The following is a 12,190-nucleotide window of genomic DNA, read 5'->3' as shown; positions in this document are numbered from 1 at the left end:
TGTAGCCATGGGTCCAAGTACATAAAGCGAAGAAGTCACAGAGCTGGGTGTTGGTCCTGGGCTGTCTGCCTTGCGTCCAAGTTTGGTGTTGGGGATGGTAGAATGAATTTACAACCCTATTTTCTCTCAAGTTCTGTAGTATTTTCAAATAACCACACACTCAACAGCTTTCTTCCTCATAAAAGGACCTTGGTGGATATGCAGCAAATAGGTTAAAGGAGGAGCTTTCTCAGCCACAAAGATAGGACTTCATGAAAACCTGAGAGAAATCAGGTGAAACTGGATCTGTCAAGGAGCTATTCTTTTTTAACTCAAGAGAAACCATTAGGGAGTAGGTGGTTTTGTTTTCGCTTGTTTAATAAGGAGACACAGGTGAGAAATCTGAGACAGGTACCAAAGGGAACCCAAAGGTGGGGGAAGTTTCCTATTCTAAAGGGAGGAGAGAAGTCAAGGAGGCAAAATCCTGTCATTAAACCAGGGAGTCAGGCCAGGGAAGCACAGGTGGAGGCAGAGGGAAATCCCCAGTGATGCCCAAGTTATTCAAGGAAATGCAGAAATTGGCATTTAGCGAGACTTGATTCTAGGCAAGGAAACAGGGGAAGACAGAACTGTCAATCAAGATACACTTACTAAGCAACTTGACTACGACAGTAAAAGGCAAAAAGATGTTAAAAAGAAAAAAAAAAAAAAACAGCTCCTGCTTCTAAGAAGCTGGTCATTTACACGAAGAGGATATTCACGCAAGCGCACATGCACGTGCACACCCCAATATGTGATCACGGCAGACAAGAGGAACAGCCGCCATAGCAAGGAAATGGAAACCGAGCTCTGCCTTCCGAAGGCTAAGAATTCCACGGACAAGAATGGCGTGAACTAGTGGCTAGGAAACAAGGATGCAAGAAGCGTTTTCAGTGGCTAGCCAGAATTAAGGGTGGTAATTTTCGGGGGCAAGGCTAATTCTGAAAATGAGGAAACCTACAGAGGAAGAGGAAATGTGAGAGATAATTAGCATATGCTGAGCATTTTCTCTGTGCCAGACCCTGTTTTGACCACTTCATTTCATTTCATTCCAACAATCCTGTGAGTTAAGTAATTGTCTCCAATTGAAATATGACCAAACTGAGCCCCAGGAAAGTTAAGCAACCTGAAAAAGGCCCCACAGTGAGCTAGTGAATTCATAGGCAGTTCTGTCTGACCCTCCCCAATGCCTCTACCAACCCCAATCCTTTATTGTAGCACCAACCGCGTGCTCACCATAAACAAGAGTAGCCTCCAGTGACACAGGCCAGATTATAATTACTCTCTTGTGTTCACTCATTCCAGGATTTCAGAGGGCAGGTTTAGAGGAAACCACAAATTCATTTTCAGGTGATGTAAACATTTCTGAATTTAGGAAGAACATATCTCCACACTATTAAACACTACTGTTAATATTCACTTAGACACAGTGATGAATATACTCTTTAAAAAGTCTGGCATAAAATATTACCACTTTTTAGTTTAAGCCACATTGGAAAACTGGCCATTTCTTAGAGTTAAACATACAGTTATGGTACGATCTAGTTCCTACTCCTGGCTGATTACCCAAGAGAAATAAAAATTTATACTCACACAAGAACCCATATGTAAAGGTTTATAGCAGCTTTATTCATAATCATCTCAGACTGGAAACAACCCAAATGTCCTTCAACAGGTGAATGGATAAACAAATTGTGATATACTTGTATAAAGGAATACTACTAAGCAATAAAAAGTAATGAACTTTTTTGTCAAGGAATAAACTATTGATACATGGAACAACAACCTAAACCTCAATGGACTCAATCTCAAAAAGATACTTAAATTTATGATTCCATTTTTATGACAATCTGGTTGCCAGAGGTTAAGAGAGGGGAGAAGGTTTGATTACAGAGGGATGGCATGAGAGATTTTGGGGGTTTGGTTTTGTTCTTTTGAGTGATGAAACTGTTTTGTATCTTGAGTATGGTTGTATATGGTAGGTACAATAATGGTCCAAAAGATGTCTACACTAAACTTGTGAATATATGAAAGTTACAGGATGAAAGGAAATTTGCAAATTGAACTGATTGCTGATCAGATGACCTTATAATAGGGACATCATCCCGTATTATCTGGCTGGGCTCACTGTAACCGGATGGGCCCTGAAAAGTGGAATAGGGAGGCAGAGGAGTCAGTGAGAAAGATATGCCATGGAAGAAGAGGCAGAAGAGATTTGAAGCATGAGAGGGAATCAACCCATCCTTGGCTCTTAAGGTATAGGAAGGGGCCATATGGCCAGGACCTGAGAGTGGCCTCTAGCAGCTAGGAACAGCCCCAGGCTGACAGCCAGCAAGGGGATGGGACCTCAGTCCTACAACCACAAGGACCAAATTCTGCCAAAACCTGAATGAGCAAAGAAATGGATTTTCTTCCAGATCCTCCAGAAAAGAACAAGGTCCTGTCAACACCTTGGTCTTGACCTTGTAAGACTCTAAGCAGGGAAACCAGCTGACTTGATGGACTTCAGTCGACTGAAAAAAAAAAAAAAAGCACAACCTAAAAGTTGAGAATTCTGTTTTATTTAAGGCATTTACTGAGGATTAGAGCAGGAGATGGCAGCCTGTCAGATAGCTCTGAGGGACTGTTCTAAAGAGCAAGAAAGGAGCCAGGATATTCAGGAGATTTTGAAGGAGGCTGAAGAAAAAAGAAAGGAAGTAGTGGAACATCAAAGATCACTGCTAATCATGAAAAACAGGCATCTCAAGTTAATGGTTTTAGTGCTTTTCTGTGTATGGGAAGATGAAAGGGTCTGGACTAATTGAAAACATTCCTTTGATATGCATCTTAACTATCTAGAACCAGTACCCTTTTCTCTCTGTCCTGAATTCCCCTCAGGGTGCACCACCAACTGCCGGCGACATTCTTTGTCCACATGACGTATGGAAACTGTGCGATAATAAATTTGTATCATTTTAAGCCTTCAACTTTGTGATAATTTGTTATAGCAGCAACAGAAAATGAATACAGCATAGCTACACAATTCTATGTATTTCTCACATCCCCTACAATAGAACTATAAACCAAAAATAGTGATTTTACTCTGTATAAATTTTAAAATATTCTTGCTTTTAAGAATCATGACTATGGACAAAAAGAAAAGTTCTAGCCATATTTCTTGACATCTTCAGCCCATAATCTCCACAACAGTAACTCAGGCTTGGAATTTGGTTTCTGTCCCCACCCTGACTTCCCTGCCCATCCACTGACCAGAACTAATCTAACCTCCTAGAGCCTAAGGCCACTTTCCATGCCAAAGGCCAGCTCAGGGTTTGTGGCTAATATTTCGCTTTGGCTTTCAAACAAGTCAAAACTTACACTGCCTCAGGTGAGGCACCCTTGGTTAAAAAGACCTGCTTTCCCAGGAGTGCAAACAAGAGGAAAGCCGAAAACTGACATGTGAAAGTCCATTTCAAAGAAACCTACTGAGAACTCTCTCAAGACAGAGTTCCATCAATGTAGATACACCAAAACCAACAGGCAGAGCTCAAAGTAATGGAGGACTTACCAGGATTTTTAGCAGTTAATGAAGATGTGTTCTGAGAAATGCTCTAAATCCAATATTTTTCTCTGAAAGAATTAATGTGGTGCCCCTCACCCCCACCCTCCACTTCTAGCTCATCACAAGTGTCATTAGCAGACCTAATTTTTAACAAGGTTGAATACAGTTCTTTACCAAGGCATTTAAGAGATAGCACATAGCACATCTCTTTAAAATTATTTTTAACTACTCTCCACAGCCTACAGTCGATGAAAAGTCCATAAAGTCATTAAAATACACCAAGGTAAAGATTTCTAGATTCAACAAAGAGGTCAATAAATATTTATTAGGTGCCTTCTGTGGGTAACACCTGAGAAGTACAAGAAGCAAAACATGAACGGGTCTTGGCTCTACACCTGCTTTACAATGTCATTAGACACAGGATCAAAATTAATAATAATCTAAGGGACTTCTCTGGAGGCATATGCCAATGCAGGGGACAAGTGTTCAATCCCTGGTCAGGGAAGGTTCCATATGCTCAGAGCAACTAAGCCCATGCACCGCAACTACTGAGCTCCTGTGCTAGAGCTTGTACGCAACAAGAGAAGCTACCACTCTGTGCAACCGGAGGAAACCCACACACAGCAACAAAGACCCAGCACAGCCGAAAATAAACAAAAATCTCTAAAATAAATAAGAATCTCTTAAAAATTAAAAAATGATAATCTAAGGCAAAAAAGTACGAGATCACATACAGAATGAATGCTGCAAGAGTTCACAGTGGAAGACACTGTGGCTGGGGCAGTCAGGGAAAGAAAGGAGCAGGGGGGGAAAAAAGCAAGAATGATAGAGATAATCTCTTCAAGCTTTACCCCTGGTGGCTCAGGCGGTTAAACATCAGCCTGCAATGTAGGAGACCTGGGTTCAAGCTCTGAGTCAGGAAGATCCCCTGGAGAAGGGTATGGCAACCCACTCCAGTTCTCTTGTCTGGAGAATCCCATGGACACAGGAGCCTGGCGGGCTACAACCCATGGTGTCGCAAAGAGTCAGACACGACTGAGTGACTAAGCACGCACTTCAAGATGACATTTCTTAAAAAAAGAGAAATCTAGGAAGCCCACCTGCAAAATCTTCTCTCAGCATACATCTCCACAAGAAATGAACAAGACTTTAAAGGAAAAACAATCACTCCAGTTTCAAAAACAAACAAGAATTTCTGAGATTCTGAATTTGGACTCACAGTTACCTGCGCAGAAATTCATTCTTCATTCATCTCTGTTGGGCTCTGCACTTCTTTGGTCCTCCCCACAATCTATGCCCCTGCAAGAAGGAGGGGAGAGCCCATCTAAGAGAGCCTCCACCTGCACCCGAGCCAGGTGGGCTGGTTCCAGCCGAACTGACCTGGGAGCCTTCTACTCCGTCGACAAAGGGTGATACAGGCTGCGAGAACGGTCACTTCCTTTAGTTACACATTACTAAGGAGGAATGGGAAGGGTCCTAGCACATGCCAACTCAAGTCCCAACACCCTTCAGCATCTGGCAGTCTTCTGTTCTGTACCAAACTCACTGACAGATGCATAAAAGAATGTTCATAGCCGCTCCATCTATATTAGCCTCAAAGTGGAAACTACCCAAACTGTTACTACCAACAGTTACTGGATAAATAAATTGTGGCATATTCATATAATAAGATACTACAGAACAATGAGGATGAACCAACTGCAGCCACACATCACATTATGGACCAATTTGACAATCATAATGTTGAACACAAGAACTCACACAAAGAGGTGAACATACTGTGTGGTTTTATGGAGCTAAAGCTTAAAAAAAAAAAAAAACTAAAAGTCAGAATAGCAGTTATTCTGAGGCAGAGGGAGTTAGTGACTAGGAGGGACTTCTGGGGTCCTGAAAATGTCTGGTTCCTAGCCTAAGAGGTGGTTACGGGAGTGTTTATATAAAAAAAGAAAAGCTATATACACTTATGAAAACACTTTTCTATATGAATGCTTTATTTCAAAGAAAAATTTATCTTAAAGAAAACTCAAAAGTGTTTCATTAAAGGATTATAGTAAGATGAAAAATTTTCAATTTACCCCAGATTTACAGTTGAAGAACTACATGTGTATTCACATCCACAACCATTTGTTTAATATAATTTAGTAGTGTCATAAAATTAAGGAAGGATAACCATAAAATTCAAGATCTCTGCCTTGCATACAGATCAAAGGGAAGATCGATTACTCCACTTCGCTAGTTCTGGTATGTCACCCTTAGAAGACGGAGAAAGAGAAGAGCGTGGAAAGGAAGAAGGTGGAGTAGGAGGGAGAGAAGGAGGAGAAAGAAAAGAAACAGCTTGAGCCTCTCTTTAAAACCTCTGAAAAAATAGGGTCGCCAGAACATGTTCTAGGACTGAACAATTACTGGTTAAAAAACTGTTACCAGACAAGGGGCAGGGCTAGATGTCCCCAGTAACTCCCACTCTATCCAAACCACAAGCAGGCTCAGGAAACAGCAAATCAGCCTGTAGGGTGACCCCAGCTTAGATGTGTAACCCACAAGCTACTATCCGTCCCATGTCCTGACCATAGATACATCACTATCCAATGTCAGCCATCAAGTATAGAATTTTCTTCCTCATCAATAATTGTAGCATACACCCTTCCTTCAATTTAACACTAAGCAGATAGAAAACCCCTCCTTCCTGGCCTCACAAGCCAGCTCTCAGGATGAACGACCACCCCCATAGCATTTGGAGGTCACGGTTTTCTGATGACTGTGAAAATGAGGAGGAGAGGAGGTCTTCAAGAGGAGATGCCTTTCTAAGGAAGGTACACGATGAAGCCCTTAGGCAATGCCAGAGCCTTGCCTCTGGTCTCGCGCAGAGAAAGCCTGCCTTCCGCTTCGACCAGCACCTGCTAGTCCCTGGGGCCCTTCACAGATACTGCGGCACAACCTTGGCAAAGATGCTGGGACTGCTTGGGCAGGCAAATGTCTGCCTCTGGTGCTTAAGAAGGGTCGACCTGACTCCAGCAGAGACCCCAAGTAAATTGTCACCTGTCAATCACTTGACCTAAATACCCCAGCCACTGGGGGAAAATAGGAGGGAGGAGGTAGTCTGAGCATGCTCAGTAATCGGGATGACATCATTTAATCAATGCTGAGGCCGGGAAGGCTGCATCAGCAGCCTCGAGCAGGCTGCCAGGAACGTGTCAGCGGGGATCGGGAGGCTCCCATTAACTCGGTCCCTCCCCACGCGACTCGCATACAAAGAGGGTACCGTCAGCTACACACGCTGGGGACAGAGGAGGGGGAAGGGTGGGGGTGGGGGCAGGGAAAGCTGGCTTATTTCATTTGACATATTCCTTTAAGAACTAAAACCCAACGGTATTCCCTCCCCGCACCAGCAGCCGCGCTGCAGAAATGGAGCCAAGTCTGGGGAGGGGAAACTTGGGAAGGGAGATCAAAAGCGAGGGGGCCCCAGCCACACAAAGTAACTTGTTCTTTGGGTACAGAGGCTATTTGGCTCCGTTTGGGACCCCTGGTCCTACAGATGCGGGCGGGTGCACAGCCTCCTCACCGTCCAGCATGAAACACACCCGAGGGTCTGCGGACACCAGGTGGGGGTCGCCCCACCGGGGAAGAGAGACTCGAGGTCCAAGTCAGGACAGCCTGGGTTGAGAGGAAGCAAGAGGAGACATACGAAGCCTCCGGGAGAGGCCACCAGTGTTCCCCCAGCCCCCGCCTTCCGCGTGCAGAGCAAGGTGAAACGCCGCGGGGAGCCAATTCGACACGGCTGTTGGAGCTCGGTGCAGAAGCTAGGATTTTTCCAGTAGCTTTTTTCCTTCTTTTACCAAAACTGTGAGAAGAGGCAAAGTGCTCGATAAATCGAAACGATCCCTGGAATCATTTGTGGGTTACCGAGCTCATACTTTAAGAGGAGTCTGAGCTTGAGGATAACGCGAACACACTACCCACGCGACGTGGCCAGGGCGGGGAACAATAGACCCACCCGGGCCCCCACCCCAATAACAATGGCGGCGCCGAACCCTTGCTCGCCCCCTACCCCCACCCCCGCCACCTGGGGCCGCCCCTAGGCCTCCAGTCGACCCTCAACTCGCCCAGAAGGGAACTGCAGGGTGGGGGATTCTCAAGTCCACCCTAGAGGGCAGCCCCCAAGGGATGTCCAAAGGGGCTGCCAAAGCATCTCTGCCCGGCCTGGGGCATTGGGGCGCCGGGCTGGGGCGCGAAGCATCAGGGAGGCCAGACTTCCCAGCCACTTACCCCGATCACCACGGTCTCCTCGCCTTTAAATTTGGGGATGAATTTGTCCCCGCGGAGGATCTCTGCTTCGTTTAGTGGCCGGAACCGGCACATCACTTTGATGCTGCATTCGGCTGGATCCGCCATCTCGGCCGGCGGCAGGGAGGGGGCGCAAGGATGGGTGGGGGGCCGCGGTTCGGCACAACGAGGGAAAGTGGTTGAGAACCGCACCGCCCGCAACAAGGCCGCCTCCCTCAGCCTACACGACGCTTCTCAGCAGGTCATCGCGAACTCGGCTGGCTGGGCAGCTCCGGCCGCTCCGACACCTTGTAGGTGGGCAGCCTATTAACCTTTGGCCCAGCCGGCTGCAGACCTGCCTTTCCTGGCCCTGCGCTGCGCCCCAGGCCCACCTGCCCACGACCACGCGGCGGGCGGACGAGGCGATGCGCAGGGAGCCAGCCTCTCCCTACTCAGACCTCCCGGGCTCCTGCGAGCTCAGCCATCCTGCATCAGCACCAGCGCGCTGGGTCGCCTCCCGGACCCGCCCCTTCGCCCCGCCCTGCCTCGGCACAGCCCTGGTCGGTTACGTCACTGCGGGGATCCGCCCCGCCCTCGCTCAGGCTCTGAGAGCGAAGCATCCTGGGACTTGTAGTCGCTGCACCTGCGGGTGAAAAGACTTGGATGCTTGGAGTTGGCTTTCGGGGATAGCGGCGGTGCCTAGGGTGACGCTTCCGACAACCTGCAGATCTTGGGTGGCTGCCCAAGTCAATAAAACGACGGATGTCGCATCCAATATTCCCGGTTAAAATCTCTATAACTAACAAGGTCTATATTATCTCCTTACATCTTTTCATGATCCCACAGGAAAGTCCCCTCTTAAGACCGTGTCCAACCAAACAGTTATGGAGCATTTTCTTTGTGCTCAACAGTTATTAAGCGTTGTGAGGAAATTAGAAGGGAAATGAGATTTGCATGGATATTTGAAGCCAGTAATTCCTGAAAAAGTTTGTTCATACATTTTTTGGGTCAGGAACTCCATTAATATGTGATGAAAGTTAGGGACCTTTCCCATAACGGAAACAAAGACAAATAAACCCGTACACACCCACAGATTTTTTTCACGCTATTTCAGAGGGTCACTCTTGCTTGGAAAATCCCATAAATGGAGGAGCCTGGTAGGCTGCAATCCATGGGGTCGCTAAGAGTTGGATACGACTGAGCTTCTTCACTTTCACTTTTCACTTTCATGCATTGGAGAAGGAAATGGCAACCCACTCCAGTGTTCTTGCCTGGAGAATGCCAGGGACGGGGGAGCCTGGTGGGCTGCCATCTATGGGGTCGCACAGAGTCGGACACGACTGAAGTGACGCAGCAGCAGGGACAATCGAACCCTGCCTTTAACACCCAGGTTAAGAAATTCTTAATTACTAGTATTTATTGTATAGTTTTGGAGAAGGAAATGGCAACCCACTCCAGTACTCTTGCCTGCAGAATCCCATGGACAGAGGAGCTTGGCAGGCTCCAGTTCATGGGCTGGCAAAGAGTCGGACACAACTAAGCAATTAACACAAACGTTGTATAGCTTACAGACCCTCTCCCTAACACCTGTTTATAATCCTGTAGAATGAACAGATATATTATCAAGTCCAAAGTTCTTTGCAAACTACATCCAGGTCCCACGATCAGATTTCTGTCTACTTATTAGCCTCATCTCTTACTGCTTCTTGTCTTGACATTTACACTCTGATAAACACCAGACTACTTGTGGCTTCTTCTATTTAAATTTACCTCTCGCTCTGCTTGCTTCTTGTACTTTGTTTAAGCATTGACTCTCTGGAAGTCAAGCATTCATGCCCATTAGTAAGTATGTACAGCAGGGCTCTTGCCATGGAAGGTGATAGAAATCCACCCAGAGCCACTGAGTCTAAAGGAGAACTTGGGACTTCCCTGGTCCAGTGGTTAAGATTCAGTGTTTCCACTGCAGAGGGCATGCATTCCATCCCTGGGTCAGGAAGATCCCCTGGAGAAGGGCATGGAAACCCACTCTAATGTTCTTGCCTGGAGAATACCATGGACAGAGGAGCTTGGTAGGCTATGTCCTTGGGGTCGAAAAGAGTCGGAAAAGACTTAGCAACTGAACACACACAGACAATGTAGGCTTTAGATCACTATAGTGATAATCCTCTTGCAAATTATAAATGTATCAAATTAATAGGCTATATACCTTAAACTCGAGCTTCCCTGGTGGCTCAGTGGTAAAGAATCTGCCTACAGTGCAGGAGATCTGTGTTCAAGTCCTGGGTTGGGAATTTCCCCTTGAGAAGGGAATGGCAACCCACTCCAGTAGTCTTGCCTGGAGAATTCCATGGACAGAGGAGCCTGAAGGGGCTATAGTCCATAGGGTAGCACAGAGTTGGACATGACTGAAATGACTAAGCAACAGCAGCAGATATGCTAAACTTACCCAACATTATAAGTCAATTATGTTGCAGCAAAGCTGGAGAAACAAACAAATTAGTAATAGATTTCCCCAGGGGAAGTAGTAAAAGGTAGGGGGAGGCACTGAGGTCACTGGTAAATTCCCTGACATCCATCCCACGCATCCCTACTGAGAAGCTAGAACACACTGTGGACAAATGTCCCCAACTCTGGGCATGGCTTTGGTTCACTTCAGTTCAGTCGCTCAGTCGTGTCCGACTCTTTGTGACCCCATGAACCGCAGCACGCCAGGCCTCCCTGTCCATCACCAACTCCCGGAGTTCACTCAGACTCACATCCATCGAGTCAGTGATGCCATCCAGCCATCTCATCCTCGGTCGTCCCCTTCTCCTCCTGCCCCCAATCCCTCCCAGCATCAGAGTCTTTTCCAATGAGTCAGCTCTTCGCATGAGGTGGCCAAAGTATTGAAGTTTCAGCTTTAGCATCCTTCTTCCAAAGAAATCCCAGGGCTGATCTCCTTCAGAATGGACTGGTTGGATCTCCTTGCAGTCCAAGGGACTCTCAAGAGTCTTCTCCAACACCACAGTTCAAAGCATCAATTCTTCAGCGCTCAGCCTTCTTCACAGTCCAACTCTCACATCCATACATGACCACTGGAAAAACCACAGCCTTGACTAGACGGACCTTAGGCGGCAAAGTAATGTCTCTGCTTAACAGTGGAAACAGTGTCAGACTTTATTTTTCGGGGCTCCAAAATCACTGCAGATGATGACTGCAGCCATGAAATTAAGAGACGCTTACTCCTTGGAAGGAAATTATGACCAACCTAGATAGCATATTCAAAAGCAGGGACATTACTTTGCCAACTAAGGTCCGTCTAGTCAAGGCTGTGGTTTTTCCTGTGGTCATGTATGGATGTGAGAGTTGGACTGTGAAGAAGGCTGAGCGCCGAAGAATTGATGCTTTTGAACTGTGGTGTTGGAGAAGACTCTAGAGAGTCCCTTGGACTGCAAGGAAATCCAACCAGTCCATTCTAAAGGAGATCAGCCCTGGGATTTCTTTGGAAGGAATGACGCTAAAGCTGAAACTCCAGTACTTTGGCCACCTCATGAGAAGAGTTGACTCATTGGAAAATACTCTGATGCTGGGAGGGATAGGGGGCACGAGGAGAAGGGGACAACAGAGGATGAGATGCCTGGATGGCATCATGGACTCAATGGACGTGAGTCTGAGTGAACTCTGGAGATGGTGATGGACAGGGAGGCCTGGCATGCTGCGATTCATGGGGCTGCAAAGAGTCGGACACAACTAAGCGACTGAACTGAACTGAACTGAACTGATCTAGGTTGGTCATAACTTTTCTTCCAAAGAGTAACCGTCTTTCAATTTCATGGCTGCAATCACCATCTGCAGTGATTTTGGAGCCCAAAAAATAAAGTCTGACACTGTTTCCACTCTTTCCCCTTCTATTTCCCATGGAGTGATGGGACCGGATGCCATGATCTTCATTTTCTGAATGTTGAGCTTTAAGCTAACTTTTTCACTCTCCTCTTTTACTTTCATCAAGAGGCTTTTTAGCTCCTCTTCACTTTCTGCCATAAAGGTGGTGTCATCTGCATATCTAAGGTTACTGATATTTCTCCTGGCAATCTTGATTCCAGCTTGTGTTTCTTCCAGCCAGGGTTTTTAATGATGTACTCTGCATAGAAGTTAAATAAGCAGGGTGACAATATACATCCTTGACGTACTCCTTTTCCTATTTGGAACCAGTCTGTTGTTCCATGTCCAGTTCTAACTGTTGCTTCCTGGCCTGCATACAGATTTCTCAGCAGGCAGGTCAGGTGGTCTGGTATTCCCATCTCTTTCAGAATTTTCCACAGTTTATTGTGATCCACACAGTCAAAGGCTTTGGCATAGTCAATAAAGCATAAATAGATGTTTTTCTGGAAC

At 46.3% G+C, this 12,190-nt stretch overlaps 1 protein-coding gene across 1 annotated transcript in view; it reads right to left on the bottom strand.

Moving 5' to 3' along the window:
• KIF5C (kinesin family member 5C) overlaps positions 1–8,347 on the bottom strand; it is a 163,887-nt gene extending 155,540 nt beyond the window's left edge. Inside the window, exon 1 of the mRNA XM_018062660.1 lies at positions 7,823–8,347. Within this exon, the coding sequence (XP_017918149.1) occupies positions 7,823–7,948 (126 nt within the window). The 5' untranslated portion in view covers positions 7,949–8,347. The remainder of the gene's footprint in view (positions 1–7,822) is intronic.

The sequence above is a fragment of the Capra hircus genome, chromosome 2 (genome assembly GCF_001704415.2).
Source record: "Capra hircus breed San Clemente chromosome 2, ASM170441v1, whole genome shotgun sequence".
Taxonomy (NCBI): domain Eukaryota; kingdom Metazoa; phylum Chordata; class Mammalia; order Artiodactyla; family Bovidae; genus Capra; species Capra hircus.
Note: the sequence above shows the minus strand (reverse complement) of the source record. Positions and strands in the feature narration are given on the sequence as shown.